We start from the raw sequence: 26,326 nt of genomic DNA on the forward strand, positions 1-26,326 counted from the left end.
TAACATGGATTGGGCGGCAAATCACCTAGTAAAATATTTTCTAGCTAACTTGCAACTAATATATAGAAAATCCTAGCTATAATTCCCAACTAATTCATAGTTAAATATTGTTGAAATCTTTATGTTTCCTAACTAAATTTCTAGGATATTGTCACAACGATTTCGCAATAAATCTCTAGCTACATATTCCTAGCGATTTCGCAGCCAAATTCAAGTTTTTTTTTTTATAAATAATTTATAAATATAAAATGTCAATTATGAAGCCATGCCCAAAACCAAGAAAATTATAAATTAATTATCATTCATTAAAAAATCGAAAAAAGTTAAATTAAATTTGCATGATATACACTCATTACATCTTATTATTGGCAAATATGCATCTTATACTTAAAGATATCTTATGTCTTAATATACCACTATAATCCTAGAGGAAATATTTAATTTAAAATACTAATTAAAGCTTCAATCCAAGAGATACAGTGGTTTTTATTCCTAAAATCAAATACAAAATGAGAAAGCAATGTTTTTGACATAAACATAAGAATGTACCTGTGCTTGAGTAAATAGGAATGACAATCGGTAGGGTACTATAGTACCCATCCACATACCCGCAGTTTGAAAAAATACTCGTACCCATCCCCATATCCGTGTGGGTAAAAAACTTTGTCTCCGTCCCCATACCCTATGGGTACCTAAGTACCCATATCCGTACCCGTTACCCGCAGTTTTGCTAAAAATAAATTGATCGATTATAAAATATCATATTGTTTTAATATAATTACTTTTTTTTTTAAGATTTTAATGTTGACTCATGAAAATTATAAACAAAAAATTTATCAACCTCATGTTAAAGTTCATTTCTTTGGTGACATATTCACATTGTGTTTGTATTATATTATAAATAAACATTTTTATTAAAAATGTCTAATAATTTAATAGTTGTTATATTTTTTAAAATTGGTATAAATATGTTATTATATAAAAATAAATACAAAATAAATAAATATATATTATGTGGGTATGGGGCGGAGTGGGTACTAAGGTACCCGTACCCGCACCCATACCCGTTTCATTTTTGTGGGTAATTACCCATACTCGTACTCGTACCCAAGATAAAAGTGCTTCTTTGTCTTGTACATAGTTGACTTAATGAAATAAGTACTTTTGCATTTATTCTTGTTCATGAGGAGAATGTTGCGTTTAAACCAGAGATCATTCTCAGACTGATCATGAAGCTTCTCTTTTTGCCAAAGCATAATGAATATCATTGATATTAGAAGCTTAATTGTTCCTAGCTAATTAAAACACTCAAGAGCACTTGTTAGATAACAATGAGATCAGAATTACATTTAAAATATAATTAAGATGTTTGTTATCTTTAAAACATCAAATTGGAATTTTGCCTCAACAACTCTCTCTTACTTCCAAACCACCATCGAAACTCATTTCTTCAACCTCACAAGAACCCAAACTTTAACCAAATTGACAGATTTTTGTTTATTACAAATTAAAGAGATGTTCTTTTTTTTCGTGAGCTTATCTCAGTTGGTAGGGATATTGGACCAAACTTTTTTGGCATATGTTTGTTACATGTTTTAAAAATAATCAGAAGCTAAAAATAATCAGAAAATAGCTAAAATTGGGAAGCTACTAAGAGTAGCTTATGAAATACTCCCTCCGGACCTATATATTGTAAGTTTAATTTGCAACCTAAGAGGGGGGGTGAATTAGGTATGATGACTTTTATTGGTTATTTTTGAGATGTTATGGTAAATTTATTTTTCTCGAAGGTTTAGATGAAAAATATGAATAAAAGTGCAGAAAAATAAAGAGTGCAGGGAAGAAAAGAAAGACACAGAAAACTTATAGTGGTTCCCCTATCGGTACGTCCACTCCCTTCACACCCTGTGAAGGAATTCACTATGTCAGAATCCTTGTTACAAGACAGCCTAATCCCAAGGCTTCCCTAACAATATCCCACAAAACAACACAAAGAGAAAACACTCACTTTCTCTCAAACACACTTGTTTCCACAAACCAGGAAAACAAGCAACAATACAGAGTTACAGAATTTGATTACAAGTTTGAGTATAAGAGAATTTTGATATAACAAAATTCTAACAATATAACAATCAGTATTATTAAACTCTAAGTGCTCAGGAAACTTTTAAAGAGTTTTTTGAAAGTTTTGATCAGAGAATTGTTATAATAATGATAATGAAAATGATGAGTAAGTTTCAAGAAAATTCTGATTGAATTTATATTGAATAAAGACACTTCTTAGCAAATAATATGACAATGTTTTGAAAGGATATAATTATGAAGAGGTGTGTTTTTACGTATCAGAATTTTTCAAAAAAACAGAGGTAAATCGATTTACCAAAAGAGGGAAATCGATTTCTCCTGTTATAACGTTAAAAAATTTCCAATTTACACTTAGGTAAATCGATTTCCTATATGGGTAAATCGATTTACCCTGTTGGTTTTCAGAAAGTTCATAAACGACAGAGTGTATGTAAATCGATTTCCATAGTTAAAAACTTGAAAATTTTCTAAGTTAAAAAATACTTAAGATTGAAAAGGTGTATCATTGTTATAACAACTTTTAACTTATTTAAATGAAAGTTTATGAGCACCTAAAGCTTATAACAATGAATTATATATATTGTACCTATGAAAATTCTTCATGAACTTGATCGCCATCTTCAATCTTGAACACTTGATCATGACCAATATTTTTCTTCTTTTCGCATGTTTGTCGTCATCAAAATAACTTCACTTTAGAAGCTTGTCTTCACATATATAAGAAAAGTTTTGATTTTTAGGTTCATTTTAAAATGGATATATCTAGACTATAATATAATCTAAATACATTCATTTTATAATTAATCTAAAAAGTCAAACTTTTCTTATATATAGGACCGGATGGAGTAATAGATTTTATTAGAGGAGAGAGAAAAGAAATGTTAAAAAAAAGGTTATTTGTAATTAAAAAAAATTAGTTTTATAAGTTGTATTCAAATAAACTAAAAATTATTTTATTTTAAAAAAATGATTTTTATTATTATAAACAAACAAAAAGTAAATTCAATTTTTCTAAAAATCTCTAAAAATTAATCTCTAAGAGACCGTTTGTTACGGATTAAAAAAATAGTGATTTTGATGTAAAATAATTTAGAGATTAGTTTTTAACGATTTTTTGAAAAGTTGAATTTACTTTGTGTTTGTTTATTATAGTAAAAATCACTTTTTTAAAATAAAATAATTTTTAGTTTGTTTGGATAGAACTTATAAAAGTGAATTTTTTTTTGTCAAGTAGCTTAGTGGCTAGAAAATCCACCTTAAAGGTGAATTATTGGAGTGTCCCGGGTTCGAACCCGTGCTCCTGCACATATTGCGCGATATCCCTACCAATTGAGCTAAGCTCACAGGGATAAAAGTGATTTTTTTTAATTATAAATAACTTTCTTCTTTTAACATTTCTTTTCTTTCTCCTCTAAAAAAAATCTATTATTTATTAAGCTACTCTTAGTAGCTTCTTATTTTTAGCTGTTTTCTGATTATTTTTAGCTTCTGATTATTTTAAATATCGGTAACAAACAGATGCAAAACAATTAAAAGTGATTATTTTTATAAAAAAAATAGTTTTTTTATCTAAAATAAGCTATAACAAACCGCCTCTAAATTATTTTACAACAAAATCACTATTTTTTTTCAATGCGTAACAAATATATGGTAAGTCTTTAAAAAAAAATCATTTAACTCTAAAAAACAATAGTATAAATAAATGGTCAAACTTATATATCTCTTTCTAAGTTAAAGTTGAAGAAGAATGGCAGCATTTGACGACTTGCCGGAAGGGTGCATTGCCACCATACTCTCTCGTACGACTCCGCTTGACGCCGGAAGGCTCTCCCTCATTTCCAAGACTTTCCGTTCTGCCGCCGATTCCGATGCTGTCTGGGATCAATTTCTCCCTTCCGATCCCAATTTCATCGACTCTATCATCTCACACTCTCCTTCCCTTGCCAACATTCAAACCAAAAAGGCTCTCTATCTCGCTCTATCCGATCGACCTATCATCATCGACAATGGTAAAAAGGTATTCTTCTTTCTAACCGCCTATTTATCGAATGTTAGGGTTTATCATTGATTTGACTGTTGTATAAAATCTAATGTCAATTGGATATGTTGTAATGTAGAGCTTTCAATTAGATAGAAGGAGTGGGAAAAAGTGTATCATGCTTGCTGCTAGATCTTTCGCCATTTCTTGGGGTGATGATGAGCGCTATTGGAACTGGATTGCTATGCCTGAATCCAGGTTTGCTAACATATCATCATTAACTTAATTGGATATCTTGGTTATGAAACACGGACTCCGACAAGGACGTAGATATGGCGACACTGTTAACTTAAAATACGGACACCGACACTTCTACATATATGTTGATTTATTTATTATAATTAAATAAAATATTAATATTATTTATTATTTATATATCTAAATTGATAATCAAAATATCTACATGTGCATCTTAATTGAACAATTTATTTTATTTGAAAGATGTTCTGAAATACTAAGATAAAATAGTACAATGTCTGGTCGTTATTTGAAAGATGTTCTGAAATACTAAGATACAATAGTATACTTGTTGATGTATCCAATGAGTGTCTAAGGAGGTGTGTTGATGCAAATAAAAATAATTTATTTTGGGACACTTGTCTAAGTTGAGTGTCATATTTTGGGACACTTGTCTAAGTTGATCATGTCATACACATGTTGGACACTGATTCAAGGAGTGTTGAAACAAAGGAAAAAGCAAAAAAAAATTGTGAATTATCTGACATGTGTCGTACGAGTGTCATACAAGTGTCAGACACCGTGACACGCTTAATCTTAAATGTGTCCATGCTTCATAGCTTAGTTGTCTTTCTACCAAATGTTGTAATTTGTGAATGTCCATTCAAAATAGCTTAAGTCGTAAACGACGACTATGTATAAAATGAGTACATACAATATGTTTTCAAATAAGAACCCACATATAAGCAAAAATAACTACTTTCACATATTTTCAACCGGATCTTTCTGTAAATATGCTCTTCCCTCTTGTACTGATATCAACTGGCTTTTGCTTCCATATTATCAACTTTTGGTGATGATTATTCTAAATCAATGTTAGTAAAGAAGGTTTGGCCAATAGGTGCTTAATGTGGTGTTCTACTCCAAGACCATGCCATAAATAAGTAAATGTTTCAAAATCCATAGCTTCTACAGATTGTACTAGTTATATGAAAGATCATTTTTATCATTTCAGAAGTTGAATGAAGATATTTTCTATTTTCAGTCTCATTTTCTCAGCGTGTTTTCTTTTAGGTGAATACTTCTTGTTAGATTATTTAATCCCAAATTTAACTGATACCCAAATCGGAACCTCAATAACAGTGATGATGGTGGTCCATTGTCTGAAAATTTCTCTTTATGGATAAAAAACAAATATACTTAACTTATTAACTGAGAGCTTTATCATTATCTAGTTACACTTAAAATAAATTTTGTTATGCTTGTTTTCCAGCTTCCAAATTTTAGTTTATGAGCCTGGCAGCCTGCATTGTTAGTATATATACTCCTTATGTGATGTTAATGATCATTTTCAACCTTTTTCTTAGTTCACGCACTGTTATCTTTTTGTTCACAAATTTTGGACAGGTTCCCTGAAGTTGCTAAGCTTGATCTTGTGTGGTGGCTTGAAATTCGTGGGATTATTAACACCCATGCCTTGTCTGCAAATACTCAGTATGGGGCTTATCTTGTGTTCAAGTTGATTGATCCCAGGGGATTGGAGAACCTTCCTATCGACTTATCTGTTGGTGTCGAAGGTGGCAATAACAACACTAAAATTGTCTGTTTGGATCCAAACTTGGAACCTATGTGGCAAATGGCAGGAAGACGGAACCGTCATATGAGTAGGTTGCAGAACAGGGTTGTAGGATTGCCACGTCCCAATATAAGAAGTGATGAGTGGTTAGAGATTGAGATGGGAGAATTCTTCAATTCAAGCATTGAACATGAAGAAATCCACATGAGTGTTATTGAGACAAAGTCCAATCAGTTGAAGTGTAATTTCTTATTTGAAGGAATAGAAATCAGGCCCAAGTACACAGAGAAAAAGAAAATTATGACATTCACGTTCACATCAAGTGCCTTTCAACCACCAATAGAGACAATCATACCACCAAAACCTCCAGATGGTGACAATGCTAATAGAAAAGGTGCTAAAGAGATGATCTCTTTTAGAGACAAAGTGTTGGGAAACCATATTTTAATGGAAAGAGAAAAAGTGGATCTTTTAGCAACAAACAAGGCTAAGGTTGAGCTTGTTCAAGGAAATCGGCTTATGCCTATGCTTCATGTTGAAAAATCTGTAATTGCTGAACTGAGTGTGCCATGGAAGGATACTCTTGTTGTTAAATTGCTGGGAAAATCTTTGGGTTACAATACCATGAAGGCTAAACTTGAGAATGTGTGGAAACTCACAGGAGGATTTGAATTATTGAATGTTGGTAAATCTTATTATATGGTCAAGTTTGATGGGGTGGAAGACAAGAACAAAGTCATCAATGGAGGTCCTTGGATCATCTATGATCATATATTGGCGGTCAGTCAATGGTCTCCAACGTTCAATGCCACGACCGCAACGATAGATAAAACTATGGTATGGATCCGAATACCGAGTCTAAATCTAGTGTATTATGATGAGAGCCTTCTATGGGCGCTGGCTTCTATGGTCGGTACCCCTGTCAAAGTTGATATGCATACACTGAGAGTGGCTCGAGGAAGATTTGCTAGAATATGCGTTGAAATTGATCTCACGAAGCCGGTGGTCGGGCGTGTCGGAATTAATGGAGATTGGTACCATGTGCAATACGAAGGTCTCCATATCATATGTACTCAGTGTGGATGTTATGGCCACGTCCTAAAAGATTGTGGAATGAAAAAAAACTGTGTTTCAATAGAGAAAAAGAATAATTCCGGTGAAAACAACGGCGACAAGACTGATTCCGGCGCCGGAGAAAAAATCATGGAAAATCAAAACGTAAATCAAGGGGTGAATAATGATGAGAATCCTTCAAAATCGGTACAAGCCGTTGGAGAATTAACTCCTGATTTATTGCATGGGGAATGGATTAAAGTGGAGAGAAGAAACAAAAACAAGAAAGTTCCTAAAAATGGATTTAATGGGCAACCTGTTAATGGAAATAATCAACATTCCAATAATACTTTCCTTAATATGGTGGAGAAGTTAAATAGAAAATATCCCCTCCATCAAGGCCACGTAAATGATGCTACCCCACCTAGTAGTAGAAACAAAAATAGGTCCAAGAAAAAAAGGCAAAGAAATGATTTTGTTGGCCCAAGCAAAAATATTCCTATTGGAATACAAAATAAAATGGGTGATGAGAAGGCTTATGTGGAGCGGCCAATTGCAAAAGAAAATAGAGCTCAACATGACTTTGAGCTCAAACATCTTGAACAACCTGAGATGCATTCCTCTATGGACAAGACACAACACAACACGCACAACAACACAGTTGGAACATTCATTCATGGAATGGAGTCAAACAACACGGTCAATGTGGAAAGTCAATCAACATCTAATGGAGATGAACACATGACCATGGCTCAAAGAAGTGGAGATAATAGTGTGGGAACAACCCATGACACTACTATGTTTCTTAATTAATGTATCCTTTTATTAGGAGTAGTTTGTTTCTTATATCATATTATTTTAATGATTATTATTAATTGGAATTGTAGAGGAGCTCAAAGTTTAAATTTTCGGCGAGCTCTTAATAATTTCTGCAGGAAAAATAAAGTTGATATAGTGGCCTTACAAGAGCCACGCTGTAGTGGGAGTACCGCAAGAAAAACTATCAAGAAGCTAGGTTTCAAAAATTATGTTATGGCCGAAGCTAGGGGTTTTTCTGGTGGTATTTGGCTGATGTGGAACAGGGCAGACATTCAAATTCAATTAATTCAAAATAACTTTCACTTTCTTCATGTGCAGGTTAGCGAGAAAGGTATGGAACCTTGGCTTCTCACTGTGATTTATGCTAGCCCTCGAGAGAATGAGAGACATGATACTTGGCAATTATTGAGACACCTTGCTACTTCAATTAACAAACCGTGGCTTGTGATGGGAGATTTTAATGAAATTGCTTATCCAGATGAGAAGAAAGGAGGTGCCCCAGTAGATGTTAAAAAATGTCAAATTTTTAACAGTTGGATCAATGATTGTAACCTCCTAGAAGTCACTACCGCAGGAACACGCTTTACTTGGAGAGGTCCTAAGTGGAATGGAAGGGATAGAGTTTTCAAGAAACTAGACCGTGTCCTATGTAATGTTGATTGGAGAATTAAATACCATGAAGGGTTTGCTAAGGTCCTTCCAAGGGTTCAATCTGATCATCATCCCATTATTGTATCACTAGAGGGGCATGCCACTTCAAGCAGAAACCGTCCTTTTCGTTTTGAGGCAGCATGGAATTCTCATGTTGATTTTAAGGACTTTCTGAATTCCAACTGGGAGAAGGACACAAATATCGTTCAAAGTCTTCACAATCTTACAATTCAACTCAAAAAGTGGAATAAAGATATCTTTGGGGACATATTTAAAAGAAAGAAGGAGATTTTGGATAGACTTAATGGTATCCAAAATAGCTCTAACTACGGACATAGCATATTTCTTGAGAATTTGGAAAAAGAGTTACAAGATCAACTTCTTGTCACCCTTTATCAGGAAGAGTGCTTCTGGTTTCAAAAATCTAGGAGTCAATGGATTAATGATGGAGACCGAAATACAAAGTATTATCATTCTAAAACCATTGTTAGAAGGAGACGCAACAAAATCATTTCTTTGCGCAAAGAGGATAGAACATGGGTGGATGAACCAGAAAGCCTTAAAGACTTGGTACGAGAATTCTATATCAATCTTTTTAAAGAAGATAAAGAAGTTCGTGATCCGATTATTTCTTGGACTACCTGTTGGAACAAAATTGATTTAAAAATGTTTGCCCCTAAATCTATTAAAGTTTTGATGATAACAAAGTATTAATAAACAATTGGAAGGACTAAAAATTTAATTGAAGTGTGCAGGACTTAGATTCAATTAAGCTATGATTGAAGATCAGAAGATAAGGACCTCAGAAGTTTGTAAGCACTCAGAAGATCGTATAACTCAGAAGTTGTACTTCTCAGACGATGAAGTCTTCAGAACTTCTTAAGGTCTTAGCTTCATCAAACTCTGATGATCTTCTTGAAGTTTGTAAAGATTCTCTTTTGCAAGTCAACTCTTCTACCAATGAAGAAAATGACCTTTCAAGCCTGATCAGAACAACTAATCTCTTTCTGTCTGTTCTCTTTTGAGAACGTGGGTCATCAGTTGTGTTAGCTGAATAAGGAAAGTCTTCTCTGCAGTAGTCAAAGTACCTGAAACTCTTACTTAGTTTTGGATACAACCAAACTGTATCAAGACAGGCTGCTTGAAGACAAAAGGTTATCTACTTCAACGGTCATCTTTGCAACGACTCTTTCCTAGTCGTATATATACTAAAGGAATCAGTTGTAATTATAATTATCAAGGATTATTATCACGCACGAACAAACTCTGAATTCCTCATACAAAGCTCTGAACCTCTGAACTGTGTTGTTGCACATTTAGTTCAAATATTTAGTATTTGTTCTTCTAGGTTCTGACTAAGAGCTGTTGTATACTTTTCATTACTTTATTATATCTAGTACTTGAGGTAACTTAAGCTTGTGTGCTTAATTGTGAAGTCTTAAGCTTGTGTGCTTGAGCATTGTTGAGAAGTCTCTTGCTTGTGTGCTTGAGCAATTGTAATCTTGTGTGTTTATAGTGAAATCCCTTGGAAGTGCAAGGGGACTGGACTACTCTCGTTTTGTGAGAGGAACCAGTATAAATTGCTTGTGTGATCTCTCTCTCTCAACTTGTTTTATTGTGTTATTTATCCGCTGCTGTTGTAGTTAAGTTAAGAACTTGAAAAAGTTTTAAACTTGACTAAAACACAATTCAACCCCCCCTTCTTGTGTTTTCACACCTTCAATTGGTATCTAGAGCTCTGGTCTGTTACTTTCACTTAACAGTGAGACAGTAAAGATCTTGTGAGAACACTATGTCTGGAGGAGACGATAGTAGCACTAGAACAACCGGTGAAGTCGGTGATGCCAGTGGTGCTGGTGGTGGTCCTAGAAATGCTTTTGGTTTTGACTACTTAAGTAATGAATCACATGAACATAGTGGCAACAGGAAAGCCCCTATATTCAATGGTGATGCATCATTATTTGAGTGGTGGAAGGAAAGACTGTATAGCAATATTACTGCTATTGATCATGAGTTGTGGGATTTGATTGAGCTGGGAGTAACTTTTGAAAACTTAAATGAACATGGAAGATTGTCCATTGAGCATAGAAAATTACTCACACCAGCTAACTTAAAAACCTACACTAAGCATCATAGAGTAAAGGACATTGTTGTTGGTGCTATTAGGCATGAGGATTATGTCAGAATAGAAAACAAGTCTACTGCTAAATCTATCTTTGATTCTATGTGTGCTACCTATGATGGTAATGAAAAGGTTCAAGAGGCTAAGGCTAGTCTCTTGATAAGGCAATATGAACTATTCACTATGCAACAAGATGAAAACATTGAGACTATGTTTACAAGGTTTCAAATCCTTGTATCTGGTCTTAAAGCTCTTAAGAGAAGTTATTCCACCTATGACCATGTTCAGAAGATTCTGAGAAGTCTTCCTATTGCTTGGAGACCTAAGGTCACTGCAATAGAGGAAGCTCAAAATCTCAAGACTCTGAGTCTTGAGGCTCTGATAAGCAATCTCAGAAGCCATGAGATGGTTCTGAATGCTGATTCAGAAGCTAAGAAGAAGTCCAAGTCTGTGGCTTTACAGTCAACTAGGACTCCTTCTAAAGCTCTTAAGACTCAGCTTCTTGACTTTGAAGAGGAATCTTCTGCAGATGGTCAAGAGGAGGAAATGGGTGAAGATGAGTTTGCTTTATTCACCAAGTTTCAGCAATGGAACAGATTTAACAAAAGAAACTTCAGAGGTAACAGCTCCAGAAATTTTGTCAGCAAAAAGGATGATCAGAAGAACTGCTTCAACTGTAAGAAGCCAGGACACTTTATTGCTGACTGTCCAGAAATGTCTGCCAAAGACAAAAACAAAAGATACAGCTCAAAGAAGCAACAATTCAAGAGCAAATTGAAGAAGAGTCTGATGGCTACTTTTGAAGAGCTATCATCTGAGGAAGAAGCTAAGGAAGAAGAAGAGGCAAATCTAGCCCTGATGGCTTCAACTGACTCAGATGCAGACTCAGAGGATGAATCAGAATCAGATTCAGAAGTAACAGATGAGGTATTTTCTGACTGTTCTAAATCTCAACTTATAACTGCACTTAACAAGGTCATTGAGAAACATCTCAGAGTGTTAAGTAAACAAAAAGTTTTACAAGAAAAGCTTAACACTCTGACTGAGCAAGCAGAACATTTTCAAGGTCTATATCAAGAAACTCTGAATAGAGTAAATGACTTTGAAAAGGGTTGTGCTGTCTGTCACAAACCTATTGATGAGCAGGAAATAGCTCTTCAGCAGTTTGTGCATCTCAACCTTGGGAAGAGCAAAGCTGCTATTAGAATTTATAATGTTTTGAGACATAGAGGAGAGGGACTTGGCTATGAATATGGTAGAACATATTCAAAGCTGAAGACCTTTGCCAAAAAGGTTGGAAAATCTTCGGTTTATTATGTTGTTCCACCAAGTGAAGAGGGAAAGAATCCTGGTATTGTTGAAAATGACAATGATGATCTGAGTGATTTAGAAGCTGACAGCTCAGAGGAACCAAGTGCCTCAGGATCTGGAAAGAAAAGTTCAAAAGATAGAAGTTGTTCAGAACCTGAGAACATTAGTTCAGATGTTCTGAAAGCTTCAACATCTGAGACTTCAAATTCTGGATCCAAAGGAACTTCAGTACCTGATGCTAGTCAATCTAAAAGATCAGAAGTTTTTAAAAGAAAAAATTCAAACTCCAAACCTCAGATGCAGTACAGGACTCAGATTATTTATGATTCTAGAGTCAGTAGATATAATCAATCAGAACATGGGATTGATGATAAATACAAACCCTGGAATCATAAACAATCCAAATCTTGGAACAATAACAGATTTCAAACAAAGAAAAGGTTTCAAAAAGGTTATTATTCCAAACCTAGATCTTTCTCTAACACTAGACAACATAGTAAGCATTTGTGGACTAACAAGCGTGGACCCAGAAGATGGGTACCAAAAGCTGAAATAATGTATCATTCAGATTTACCAACTAGGAAAGGATATGTCCTACCTAAAGTATGGAAACAAGTCCTATGCAAAGGAAGAAGGGCTTATGTCCTAGACAAATGGCTGACAAGTTCTCAAGATAACAATCAGAACTTGAGAAATGAAGAGGAAGAATACTGGGATGACTTTATCATTAACTGTGATGAAGAGTTTTACCGCAATGATTAAAGTTGTTTCTCATACAGCCTGCCACTCAAAGAAGTATCATGAATCATTCATGGTATCTGGATAGTGGATGTTCAAGGCATATGACTGGTGACAAACAACTATTTTCTAAGCTGACTATGAAAGAAGGAGGATCTGTTGGCTTTGGAGGTAATCAAAAAGGAAAGATAATAGGTACAGGTACAGTAGGTAATTCTTCCCTATCTATTAATGATGTTTGGTTAGTAGATGGACTCAAACATAACTTATTGAGCATAAGTCAATTTTGCGACAATGGTTATGTAGTTGTCTTTAATAAGGAATCATGTACTGTATCTAAACAATCTGATAACTCCATTATATTCAAAGGTCTGAGAAAGAACAATGTTTATAAAATTAATCTTTCTGATTTGAATGAACAAAAAGTGATGTGTCTTTTGACCTTGAGTGAAGAAAAATGGATCTGGCATAAGAGGTTAGACCATACTAACTGGAGGTTAATCTCTAAGCTTAGTAAGCTTGACCTTGTCAGAGGTTTACCTAAAATCAAATATCACTCAAACACACTTTGTGGTTCATGTCAAAAAGGAAAGATTACAAAATCATCTTTTAAACCTAAGAACATTGTTTCTACCTCAAGACCATTGGAACTTCTTCACATTGATCTTTTTGGGCCAGTTCACACTGCCTCTATCAATGGAAAGAAGTATGGATTAGTAATTGTTGATGATTACAGTAGATGGACTTGGGTAAAATTCCTAAGAACAAAAGATGAAGCTTATGATGAGTTTAGCATCTTCTACAAACAAATTCAAAATGAAAAAGGCTACACTATTTTAAAAGTTAGAAGTGATCATGGTGGAGAATTTGAAAATGAACCTTTTGAAAACTTTTGTGAAAAATATGGCATCTTGCATGAATTCTCTTCTCCTAGTCCTCAACAAAATGGGGTTGTAGAAAGGAAGAATAGAACTCTGCAAGAAATGGCCAGAACCATGATGCATGAAACTAATGTAGCAAAATTTTTATGGGCAGAAGCTGTAAACACAGCATGTTATTTTCAAAATAGAATCTATATCAGATCTAAATTAAACAAAACTGCTTATGAATTGTTCAAAGGAAGAAAGCCTGACATTTCTTATTTTAATCAGTTTGGATGTACTTGTTATATCTTAAACAACAAAGTCCATCTAAAGAAATTTGATGCTAGAGGTTATAAGGGTATCTTTATAGGATATTCTGAACGCTCAAAAGCATACAGACTGTATATTTCTGAAACACACACTGTGGAAGAAACTATGCATGTCAAAATTGATGACAAAGAGCCTGACCAAGTGTCAGAGCTTGTGGAAGGTTTGTCTAGATTTCAGGTATCAGAGGATCAATATTCAGATATTCCAAACTACTTAGAACATTCATTCTCTGAAGAACCTCTGAACATAACAGTTCCTACAGACTCTGAACAACAAAGAATTGAAGCAACTGCTGAACCTGCTGTTGATGAGTCTGAAGATGATGAGCCCCCAAGAAACACTTTCAAATACAAATCATCACATCCAGAGGAACTGATCTTAGGCAACAAAGATAGTCCAATGAAGACAAGATCTCAACTGAGAAATGAGGAATCTTTAGTTGGTCTTATCTCAATGATGGAACCTTCAAAGATTGATGAAGCTCTAAAAGATGATGCTTGGATTGTAGCAATGCAAGAAGAGCTGAATCAATTTCACAGGAATGATGTATGGACTCTAGTGCCCAAACCTTCACACAAGAACATTATTGGAACAAAATGGGTATTCAGAAACAAGCTAAATGAACAAGGTGAAGTGGTAAGAAACAAGGCTAGATTGGTTGCACAAGGTTATAGTCAGCAAGAGGGGATTGGCTATACTGAAACCTTTGCACCAGTTGCTAGACTTGAAGCAATCAGGTTACTTCTATCTTATGCTGTTAATCATGGAATAACTTTGTATCAGATGGATGTTAAGAGTGCCTTCTTAAATGGTTTTATTTCTGAAGAAGTGTATGTTAAGCAACCTCCTGGTTTTGAAGAAGTCTCAAACCCAGAACATGTTTTCAAATTGAAGAAATCACTGTATGGTCTGAAACAAGCTCCAAGAGCTTGGTATGATAGACTCAGTAATTTCCTTCTTGAAAAGGGTTTTGAGAAAGGGAAGGTTGACTGCACACTCTTTAGAAAAACAACCAAAGAAGACATTTTAATCATTCAAATTTATGTTGATGATATTATCTTTGGTTCAACTAATACTTCCTTGTGCAAGAATTTTTCTAAGATAATGCAGGATGAATTTGAAATGAGCATGATGGGAGAATTGAAATTCTTTCTTGGAATTCAAATCAATCAGAAGAAGGAAGGAACTTATGTTCATCAATCAAAATATACCAAGGAACTTCTGAAGAAATTCAACCTAGATGACTGCAAGATAATGAACACTCCTATGCATTCAACTACCAACATGAGCAAGTCAGAAGATGAAGGAAAAGTAGATCAAAAGGTCTACAGAGGTATGATTGGTTCCTTACTCTATCTGACAGCCTCTAGACCAAATATTTTATTCAGTGTTTGCTTATGTGCAAGATTCCAGTCAGATCCTAGAGAATCTCATCTTACTGCTGTAAAGAGAATCTTTAGGTATCTGAAAGGAACAACTAATCTTGGACTTCTCTATAAGAAATCCAATGATTATGTGCTAAATGGATTCTGTGATGCTGACTATGCTGGAGATAAAATTGAAAGAAAATCCACAAGTGGCAATTGTCAATTTGTTGGTGAAAACCTTATCTCCTGGGCTAGTAAGAGACAAACTACTATAGCTTTGTCTACAGCAGAAGCAGAATACATTTCAGCAGCTAAGTGTTGCACACAACTACTCTGGCTAAAATATCAGTTAGAAGATTATCAGGTAAGCAGTCACAATATTCCTTTATATTGTGATAATACTGCAGCCATTCATTTATCTAAAAATCCTATCCTACACTCTAGAGCCAAACATATTGAAATTAAACACCATTTTATCAGAGATTATGTTCAGAGAGGCATTATAGATATTAAGTTTGTTGATACTAAAAATCAATGGGCTGACATATTTACTAAAGCCTTACCTGTTGAAAGATTTGATTTTATAAAGAAACATCTGAACATGTTTTCAATCTCTGAATGAAAATTTTTTTTGGGCAATTAAAGTGTAAGAGGTTATGTATATCAGAACTTATGATTCAGAACATCTGAAACACAAGCTCTGAAGTACTTAACTCTGATAGAGAATTTTAAATATCTCAGAGGCTCTGAACTATTTAAGTGGGAAACGTTTAGTATTCGCTACTGAACAGTTGTCCATTAAAATAGCAGTTACCGAGTAAATTTCTGCACGTGGTCTACGTGTGTCAGGTAGTGGGTGGTTAATGATGATTTTTGGTATTCAACTTTCTGTCAATTAGCGTAACTTCCCAAATTTGCTATTTTCGTGTTAACTATGTGCATTTAAATAAAACTTACACAATACACTTGCACACTTCTCACTTTCACAACCTACACTTTCTTTTCTCTCTAAACCTTCAACAAAATTTTCTTTCTCTCTCATTAGTTCCTACCCTTACCCAAACTCCATCATGGCTGGTTCTTCATCTTCTTCAACAACAAAGATCCCTCCGTTTATGTTCAGACACCTTCAGATTGTTGGGAACGAGATGGAATTCCCAGAATCTCAACTGACGTTACTACCTGAGAAGATGGTCGATTTTGAAAGTCTAAAGGAAAATGGGTATGATGTGAAGCCGTACTTCTCTGCTCAAGGATGGAATAAGTATTTTGATATGCTGAATGGTCCCATTTATCCAGATCTTTTGAAGAAATTCTGGATGAAAGCAAGAGTATTTACAAAGTTTGAAGCTAAGCAAGAAGAACTTGCAGCAATCGAAAGAGATCCTAGTCTGAAAGGAAAAACTAGGAAGGAGATGGGTCTTTTGGAGTTCACTGGTACACAGATTAGGTCTAACATCTGTGGTATCAATCTTACCTTCTCTCCAATTCACTTCAATGCTTTGTTGGGTTTGGACAACTCTGGTTTGGTGCTGGATGATTTTGAAAAGGATACAAGATTCAGAGACGAACTTCTGCACAGGATGTGCATTGATATGAAGTTGAAGGGAAAGGTTAAAGGATTGACAGATGAGTGCAGGGTTCTATTCAAGATTATTTTGTCAACTATCAGTCCAAGAGTTGGTGGTACTGATACTATTTCATGGCCTCATCGTCATTTAATTTACTTTCTTCTGACTGAAAGGAAAGTAAATCTGGGTAAATATTTCTTTGAGAGGATCTGTGAAGCCATCTTCTCAAGCAAGTCTCAGAGGAAAACAACCATTGTTTATTCTAGACTACTTTCAGATCTTCTCTTCCAAGGTCACATTGTTCAGAATCTGAAGAAGTTCTATCCAGAACTTATGGCTCAGAAGCTCTCGCCAGAAGTTCTGAATGCAAGCTTCTTAACAAAGATGCACTTAATCGACACCAAGCTGGTTCAACCTAAACAAGCATTTAGAGTTAGTCTGGAAGATCGCTTGTATGTGGATGGATATCCAGTAATCTCTGAAATGGATGTTGAGCACATCATTCAAGATTACCTGAAAGTTCTTAAGGATGAAGGTTATAATGTTGATAGGAGTATGGTCCCTCCAGCTCCTGTAAACATGTATAATCCTAAGAGGAAACCTAAGAGGAAAGCTGAACAAGTTAAACCAGATCTTCTTGCTCAGAAGAAGGTTAAAGTAGAAGAAGCTGTTGCTGAGCAAAGAACAAAAAGGAAACATGAAGCTTTGTCTGGAAAAGCTGCTGCAACTTCATCAAAGAAGCCAATTGTTGTTGATGATGAAGAGGAAAGTGAAGAAAGTGACTCCTCTGAATCTCAGTCTGATTCAGAAACTGAGTCTGATGAAGAAACTCTGAATCCTAGGATGCATCAGAAACATGTCCCTGATCCTAAAGGTAAATCTCCTCAGTACATCTTTAATGAAGCTGAAATTGGAATAGGGTTTACCAAACCACTTAGAACTATTCTTCCTGACATTTCACCTTCTGATAACCCTCTTTCTGAACTAGAAAAACACCTGAGCCCTGACCCCCTCAATAATCAGCCTCTCACTCATGAAACCCACAAATCTTCCTCATCTCCTAAACCAAAATCACCTCTACCTCAACCTCAACCACAAAAACAATCACCTGACATTCCACCATCTGAACCTCAACCAGATATTCCAACTGCTGAACAAACATCTCCCACCAAACAACTCTCTCCACATAAATCTCCTGATCCAACCCCTGAACACAAATCTCCTGAACCATCACCTGAACACATTTATCCTGAATCAACATCTGACATCTCTTCCTCTGAATCAACCCCTGAACCTAATCCTAATCCACGCATTCATACTTGTGCCCCTAACACTTCAGAAGCAGAAGTTGTTATCATTGACAACCCTGCTAATGAACCAACAAAACTCTCTACCATTCCCAATATCTCACCCTCATCCTCTGACCCTTTTGGTAACCTCTCCAATCAGCTGTATGATGATTTACTTAGGTTATCCCATATTCAGGACAAGTTTTTGGTGTGTCCCTCTGATGTGGATCTGGAGGTGTCACTAATCAAAGCTAGGATCTGCAATGCTCTGGATGCAATGGGTGATGAAATCAAGACCGTGATTGGGAAACGGGATTTGGATTTGGTACATCTGCTGAAGGTCAGCTTAGCAAGAGCTAGTTTGAAACGACTGATTGGGTTTAATCATGAAGAGCATGAGCGTGCTAAGCTTGCTGCTATTGCTGCTACTGCAAGGCATATGTCTGCTTTTAAGGAATGCTGGGTGGATTCTAAGCTTTTCAAGAGTCTTGAGGATCAAAGGATTGAGAATGAACGTCTAGCTGAAGCTGCTGCAAGACTTGCTGAAGAAATCCCTGAGCTGAACCAAGAGGATGATCAAGATGCTGATATTCTGATGATTGATTATCCAGAGGAAGGTGAACCCTCCTCTGATAAAGGCAAGGCACCTTTGGTTGAAGATCAAGCACCTGTGGTTGTTGATCAGCTGCAGATTTTTCAAGAAGCTCTGAGGGAACAACAAGAAGGTTTGGAAAGGCAAAGGACAGCTCACCTCAATTTGGAATCTAAAGTGGATGGTCTTGTTTCCAACGTGGGGTCTCTGAATGACAAATTTGACCAGCTCTTAGCCTTTCTCAAGAAACCTTAGGATTCTTTGCACTTTATGTCTTTCATGATATTTATATTCTGAACTTGATATTCATATTTTTTTTTACTTTATTTTTATATTGTCTGAACAATTTTTATTTTGCTTTTAACTTAGTTATGTGGTTTGTTATTTTTTTTGTGTGCTAATTTTCTTTGATAAACAAGAACATAAGAACACAAGATGAATTTAAAAGAAAATTTTTATTAATGATCTAACAATGTTGAGTACATTGGTAAAAAGAAAAAGACGACCTAATCCTAGTCAGATGGATAATACTCAGAAGAAATCTCAGATTTCTCCTCAGCATCCTCTGATGAAATTTCTATGGGATCTGGGTTCTGCTCTTCTTCTTCTTCTTGTTCTTCTTCTGGAACATAGCCAGCCAAGAACTCAACATAGTCAGCATCATCTTCATTTTCTTCAGCTTCAGAATCTGATGAAATGATTATAATCTCAGCATCTTGTGGTTTCTTGTCGTCTTCTTTATCTTTCTCATCTTTTTCGCGTTTTTCTTCTTCTTTCTTTCTCCGAAACTCTGCAATACGTGAACTAAACCTTCTCATTCTTCTTGATCTTTCTTGATATACTCGTTTATTATTGTTTTTATGTGAAGAAGGTATGTTAACTCGTTCACCTTTTATAAACTTTTTAGCGCGTTGTTTTTTGTTTTTGAAATAAATTCACCTTTGTAACAACCACTCTTCTTCTTTGACTGTCTTGGTTATCTAAATTTTTTTTTACTTTTTGATAATGACAAAAGGGGGAGTAGTTACGCATTAATTGATAAGTGATAAGTTTCAAAGCTGAAACCACGCTCTCGTTTTTATCTATTAAGCTTACGCTTTTATCCATTAAGTTAAAAGTTGTTACTTTTAAGTTGTTTTTCATATTTCAGTGTGGAGACTAAGTTAGTTGAAACTGAAATAAATTTCATAAGTAAGGATAAGTTAAGAGTGCAATTTTAACTTAGCCTTATGAGACTTAGGGGGAGAGCTTGCAAACCTCTCACTCTGAAGAAAGATATGAAATTTGTTTTATTCCAAATTATCTTAATCTTATACTAAATTAAAATGTCATGGATAAAACTTAAAGCTCAGGCTTTAAGGAGTATCAATCTTAGGGGGAGCTTGCAAACCTCATAAACCTAAGAGAAACATGATAAGTTAATTTAACAACAATTGTCAATTAATACTTATGTTTGTCATCATCAAAAAGGGGGAGATTGTTGGAACAAAATTGATTTAAAAATGTTTGCCCCTAAATCTATTAAAGTTTTGATGATAACAAAGTATTAATAAACAATTGGAAGGACTAAAAATTTAATTTAAGTGTGCAGGACTTAGATTCAATTAAGCTCTGATTGAAGATCAGAAGATAAGGACTTCAGAAGTTTGTAAGCACTCAGAAGATCGTATAACTCAGAAGTTGTACTTCTCAGACGATGAAGTCTTCAGAACTTCTTAAGGTCTTAGCTTCATCAAACTCTGATGATCTTCTTGAAGTTTGTAAAGATTCTCTTTTGCAAGTCAACTCTTCTACCAATGAAGAAAATGACCTTTCAAGCCTGATCAGAACAGCTAATCTCTTTCTGTCTGTTCTCTTTTGAGAACGTGGGTCATCAGTTGTGTTAGCTGAATAAGGAAAGTCTTCTCTGCAGTAGTCAAAGTACCTGAAACTCTTACTTAGTTTTGGATACAACCAAACTGTATCAAGACAGGCTGCTTGAAGACAAAAGGTTATCTACTTCAACGGTCATCTTTGCAACGACTCTTTCCTAGTCGTATATATACTAAAGGAATCAGTTGTAATTATAATTATCAAGGATTATTATCACGCACGAACAAACTCTGAATTCCTCATACAAAGCTCTGAACCTCTGAACTGTGTTGTTGCACATTTAGTTCAAATATTTAGTATTTGTTCTTCTAGGTTCTGACTAAGAGTTGTTGTATACTTTCCATTACTTTATTATATCTAGTACTTGAGGTAACTTAAGCTTGTGTGCTTAAGTGTGAAGTCTTAAGCTTGTGTGCTTGAGCATTGTTGAGAAGTCTCTTGCTTGTGTGCTTGAGCAATTGTAATCTTGTGTGTTTATAGTGAAATCCCTTGGAAGTGCAAGGGGACTGGACTACTCTCGTTTTGTGAGAGGAACCAGTATAAATTGCTTGTGTGATCTCTCTCTCTCTCTCAACTTGTTTTATTGTGTTATTTATCCGCTGCTGTTGTAGTTAAGTTAAGAACTTGAAAAAGTTTTAAACTTGACTAAAACACAATTCAACCCCCCCCCCCCCCCCCCCCCCCCCCCCCCCCCCCTTCTTGTGTTTTCACACCTTCACTACCTATCCAAATAACATGGAAGAACATCAAAATGTTTTAAATGCTACTCCCTCCGGTCCTTATTATAAGGAACAATTTGGAAAAAACACACATACCAAGAAATCTTATCTTTCTTAATAAAAATTCTAAAATTTTACAATCTATTCCAAAACTAACCTTGGTGTATTAATTTATCCTTAGGGAATATATCACTCTAATTAATGCATAACTTTGGAATGAATACAATTTAATAAGGGTAAAAATGGAATTGTAAGAATAAATTTAATGATTGTTTCTTATAAAAAGGACCAAATTTTTTTTCCAAATTGTTCCTTATAAAAAGGACCGGAGGGAGTATAATTCAGTTTGATGAATGCAAGAAAGCCCTTTTTGATATGGGGCCTCTGAAATCACCTGGGGAAGATGGATATCCTGCTCTCTTTTTTCAACAAAATTGGGACATTATTGCTGACTCTCTTTTTCAATATGTTAACCAGGTTTGGCGTAATCCTTCTCTCATCTCTTCTATCAATAATACTTTACTTGTGTTAATTCCTAAAGTTGACAGACCTGAATTTGTTTCTCAATTTCGTCCTATAGCTTTGTGTAATGTTGTCTACAAAATTATCACTAAGGTTATTGTGAATAGAATTAAGCCTGTGTTGGATGGGATCATATCTCCCTATCAATCTAGTTTCATCCCAGGGCGCACTATACATCATAATATCATAGTGGCACAGGAAATGGTGCATTCTATGGCTAGGATGAAAGGTAGTAAAATGTTTATGTCCATTAAAATTGATCTTGAAAAAGCTTATGATCGTCTAAATTGGAAATTTGTGGAAAATTGTCTGAATGAATGTAAGTTTCCGCCTAACCTCATTAACATTATTCAACATTGTATTTCTTCCCCCTCTTTTAAAATTTTATGGAATGGTGAGAAAACAGATATGTTTACTCCTTCGAGAGGCATTAGACAAGGAGACCCTCTGTCTCCTTACCTTTTCGTCATTTGTATGGAACGACTGTCTCATATTATAGCTGATCAGGTGGATGCCCAGTATTGGAAACCAATGCGTGCAGGTAGGTATGGCCCTCAAATATCTCATCTTCTTTTTGCTGATGATCTTCTTTTGTTTGCAGAGGCTTCTATCGAGCAAGCACATTGTATTATGCATTGCCTCGATATTTTTTGTCAAGCTTCTGGACAAAAAATCAATAGTCAAAAAACAGAAATCTACTTCTCTAAAAATGTCGATCAACAGGTCAGGGAGGACATTTTACATCACACGGGTTATAAACAAATCAATAACATGGACAGGTATTTGGGGGCAAATATTAGTCCAGGCAGAGCTTCTAGGGGAAAGTTTAATAACATCATTGACAAAATACAAAACAAGTTGAGTGGATGGAAGCAACAATGTTTGAGCTTTGCAGGCAGACTTACTCTATCTAAATCAGTTTTGAGCTCTATACCATACTATCATATGCAGTATGCCAAGCTCCCAAAAAACCTCTGTAATGAGATGGAAAAAATTCAAAGGAGTTTTTTATGGGGAGATACTGACCAATCTCGTAAACCCCATCTAGTTGGATGGGACATTTGTTGTCTCCCAAAGAATGAGGGTGGTCTAGGCATTAAGAGACCTCAACATATAAATGACGCTTTTCTTATGAAAATGCTTTGGAATCTGATCAACAAACCAGATGACCTTTGGTGTAAGGTTCTTTATAATAAGTATGGAAGAAATAAGGACTTGAGAGTAACAATAAGCTCTCAACCCTATGACTCTCCTTTGTGGAAAGCTTTGACAGGTATTTGGGAAAAATTCCAGCAGAATATTGTGTGGCAGTTGGGAGATGGAAACAATATCAACTTTTGGCTGGATAAATGGACCCCGAGTGGAACTTCTTTGCTCTCTGTTACTAATCAAATTATTATTGACACGACTCTTTCTGTGAGGGATGTGCTTACCCCCTCAGGAGAGTGGGATTTTGATTTCCTTACTTCTAATTTACCATCTAATTTTTCTTTTCAGGTTCTTGCTATCCCAGCACCTATGGACATAGACGGGAAAGACACAATTGGTTGGGGAGGGACCAACACTAGGAATTTCACAGTTAAAAGTGCTTATGAGAATCAAAACATTAGAGCTCAACCTATTGAGGGAGATTGTGTAACGACCCATTTTTCGTATTCGTATATTTTATTAAATGTTATTTTATTTATTAATTGGCTTTTATTATTTTAGTGAGCGACGAATAATTATTTAGCCGATCGTAAGTTATTAGGCGCGAGAACCTTGTTTTGGGCTTAAAGGGGCGTGAGAGGCATGGGCCTAAGCCATTTGGGCTTGGTTCATGACAAATGAGAAGTAGTATAAGTAGCAATTTCAACCTTGAATAGTATCATAACTTCATTTCTTTGAGTTTGAGTGAGTAGAAGCAAGATAGAGCAAGAGCTAGGGTTTTGGCTAAGAGAAAGCTTGAGCAAGAGAAGGCTTGAATCATCATCTTTGCTTAAGGTAAGAGATTAGAATTCATGATTCTTGAGTGGTAAGGAGAGGGGAGATTGTCTATGTCTCCGTTCCCGAACTCTCCCACTCAATTTCTTTTAGATTTTGATTAAGCTTTTGTATGTGAGTATGATGTTCTTCATCATCACTTTGTATGTGTTAATCACTAGCTTGATTCCATGATAAATATGTATGTGTTTGGATCATTTTTGGAAAGTTTATGAAAGTTACTTAAAACCCAAGAAATTGCCATGATTTTGATTATTAGAGGTATTTGGATGTTTGGAAGGGATGATTAATGTTCCTTGATACCATATATGTTTGAAATGACTGTTTATATGAATTTATAACATGTTTGGATGAATTTTTGAGTTGATTTGAGGTTAAACCGCCTTAGATAACTCAAGAACAGATATTCTGTTCTGGTGTGGTTCGCTAAGCGACCAGGAGTTCGCTGTAGCGAACATGTTCGCTGAAGCTCGCCAAGTCTCGCCATGAGCAGGTGATTCTCTGGTGATGTTCGCGTAGGCTCGCTAAGCCTTCGCTCAGCGAATAGTTCGTTGAAGCTCGCCAATGCTCGCCATGAGCAGGTTACTTCCTGGTGTGGTTCGCCATGTCTCGCTAAGGCTTCGCTTAGCGAAGGCCTCTGTGACAGCAATTCTTGTTGATGTTTGTAAGTGTGGTTAGGCACTTGTAACATGGTTTAAAAGTATCCTTACATGATTGTTGATACATGTTGATACTGTTAATGCTTATTGCTAATCGTTATATGAATGATAAACGTGTATGCAGTAAGTTGTAGCTTAAAGTGAGCAATGTTATATTTTGGCATTAATTTGCAATGTTAAGTGAATGTGTTAGGATTGTGTTCCCGCATTCATAAAAGAGTAGCTTCGAGCTAGAGAATATCATATGGTTGATATGTGTATGCATACATGCATTCATGATTGTATGTGAACATTGGAAACTTGGGTTCCAATAACGAAAATGGATTATGTGTCCATAATGAAGCCGAGGATCGGATTAGATGAATCCATGAGTCCAGAGCTGCTATCCAACAGGATATAAAACTGTTTTGGCTTATCCAAGGGAGATAAGATGGTTCGGTAAGTTCCGACATATCCAGCATGATATAAAACTGTTCTTGGTCCACCGTTGGTGAGACATCTTGGTACCACATGCATTTAGTTATGTCTAGGGATGGCATGACAGTGAATTAATTGGCATTAGATACCTTAGGGTAAATGCGCATATATTTGATAAATGGTAAGTGACATTATTTGGTTGAATGGTGTTGAACCTTATTAATTGATAATTGTTTAGTGCGATGTTTTGACGTGAGTTAGAATATGTATGATGTAGTTCGAAAGTGTAAGGTCTTTCTTATGCTCGTATGATATGCGATTATGTTTTCTAACTCTCTGCTTTGTGTTACTTGCTGGACCTTTGGGGGTTCAGATATTCAGGCTGAGGATTGTGCCGACGTTTAGACTGCTGTTCTAGCGTGGTGTTGAAGTACCTTTTGGTGAGGAGACTTAGCATAGATTACTCCTCTTAGTACTAGCTTTTGACTAGAGTTTGTAAATAGTGAATGCTCTGGTAATGTAACATCGAGTCGGGGATTACGCTTGGATTTCATCGTATATCGGTGTTACCTTTTTGTTATGCTAGTTCTTGTATAAGTGACATCCTTAGGGATGAATATGGCTTATGTATATATATATATGTATATATATATGCATGCTTGGTTTGATTGGAATCCGCTGTTGCTTTTCATGTTAAATTTCATGATGCTCTGTGTGTATGCATGTGTTTTAATTACCGCGTGGCACTCTGCCTTTACACTTGTTGAAAAGTTTTTAAAATTACGTTTTTAAGGGTAGTATGGGTTAGGGTGTTACAATAGTGGTATCAGAGCAGGTCGGTTCGTGTGAACCAATTAGGACTTTTCTTTTCCCCGTATGAGCATGTGTAGGGAACACTGTTAGTACTTTCTAACGTCTAGTTGTGATTCGTTCAGGAATCATGGCTGCTGCGAGAACGAATGCTCAGATTGCGGAGGCTTTGGCCGCACTCACCAACATTGTGGTTAGAGATCATCAACCTGGAAGAGAGGTAGAGATGAGGTTGGAACGGTTCATGAAGCAGAAACCGCCAACATTTACCGGAGGTTACAACCCGGATGGAGCTCACAAGTGGCTGGAGGAACTTGAGATAATTTTTGAAGCAATGGATTGTTCCGAGGAAGGGAAGACAACCCTTGGGACATATGTGTTGCGTGAGGAAGCGAACGTGTGGTGGAAGAACGCCAAGTTGAGGCTAGGACCCGGTGGTATGGCTATACCATGGGCAATGTTTAAAAGAGAATTTTTGGTTAAGTATTTTCCTGTGGATGTGAAGAATAAGAAGGTGGTGGAATTCATGGAGTTGAAGCAGGGAAATATGACGGTAGCTGACTATGCCGTCAAGTTTGAGACTTTGTGTGCGTTTAGCCCGCATTACAACACTTTGGAAGCGGAGAACGACAAGTGTGTGAAGTTTGAAAGTGGTCTACGTCCAGACATCAAGCATATGATTGGATTTTCGCAGATAAGGGATTTTGCGACCCTTGTGAACAAGAGTAGGATCTGTGATGAAGATGGTATGGCAAAGGTGAA

General features: G+C 35.7%; 1 protein-coding gene across 1 annotated transcript in view; it reads left to right on the forward strand.

Annotated features, from left to right (window-relative positions):
• The first annotated feature begins 3,832 nt into the window (after positions 1–3,832).
• LOC123903200 (F-box protein PP2-B10-like) overlaps positions 3,833–26,326 on the forward strand; it is a 29,775-nt gene continuing 7,281 nt past the window's right edge. Inside the window, exons 1-3 of the mRNA XM_045953125.1 lie at positions 3,833–4,102; positions 4,203–4,321; positions 5,708–6,148. Coding sequence (XP_045809081.1) covers positions 3,833–4,102; positions 4,203–4,321; positions 5,708–6,148 — 830 coding nt within the window. The remainder of the gene's footprint in view (positions 4,103–4,202; positions 4,322–5,707; positions 6,149–26,326) is intronic.

This window comes from Trifolium pratense, linkage group LG1, assembly GCF_020283565.1.
Source record: "Trifolium pratense cultivar HEN17-A07 linkage group LG1, ARS_RC_1.1, whole genome shotgun sequence".
NCBI lineage: Eukaryota > Viridiplantae > Streptophyta > Magnoliopsida > Fabales > Fabaceae > Trifolium > Trifolium pratense.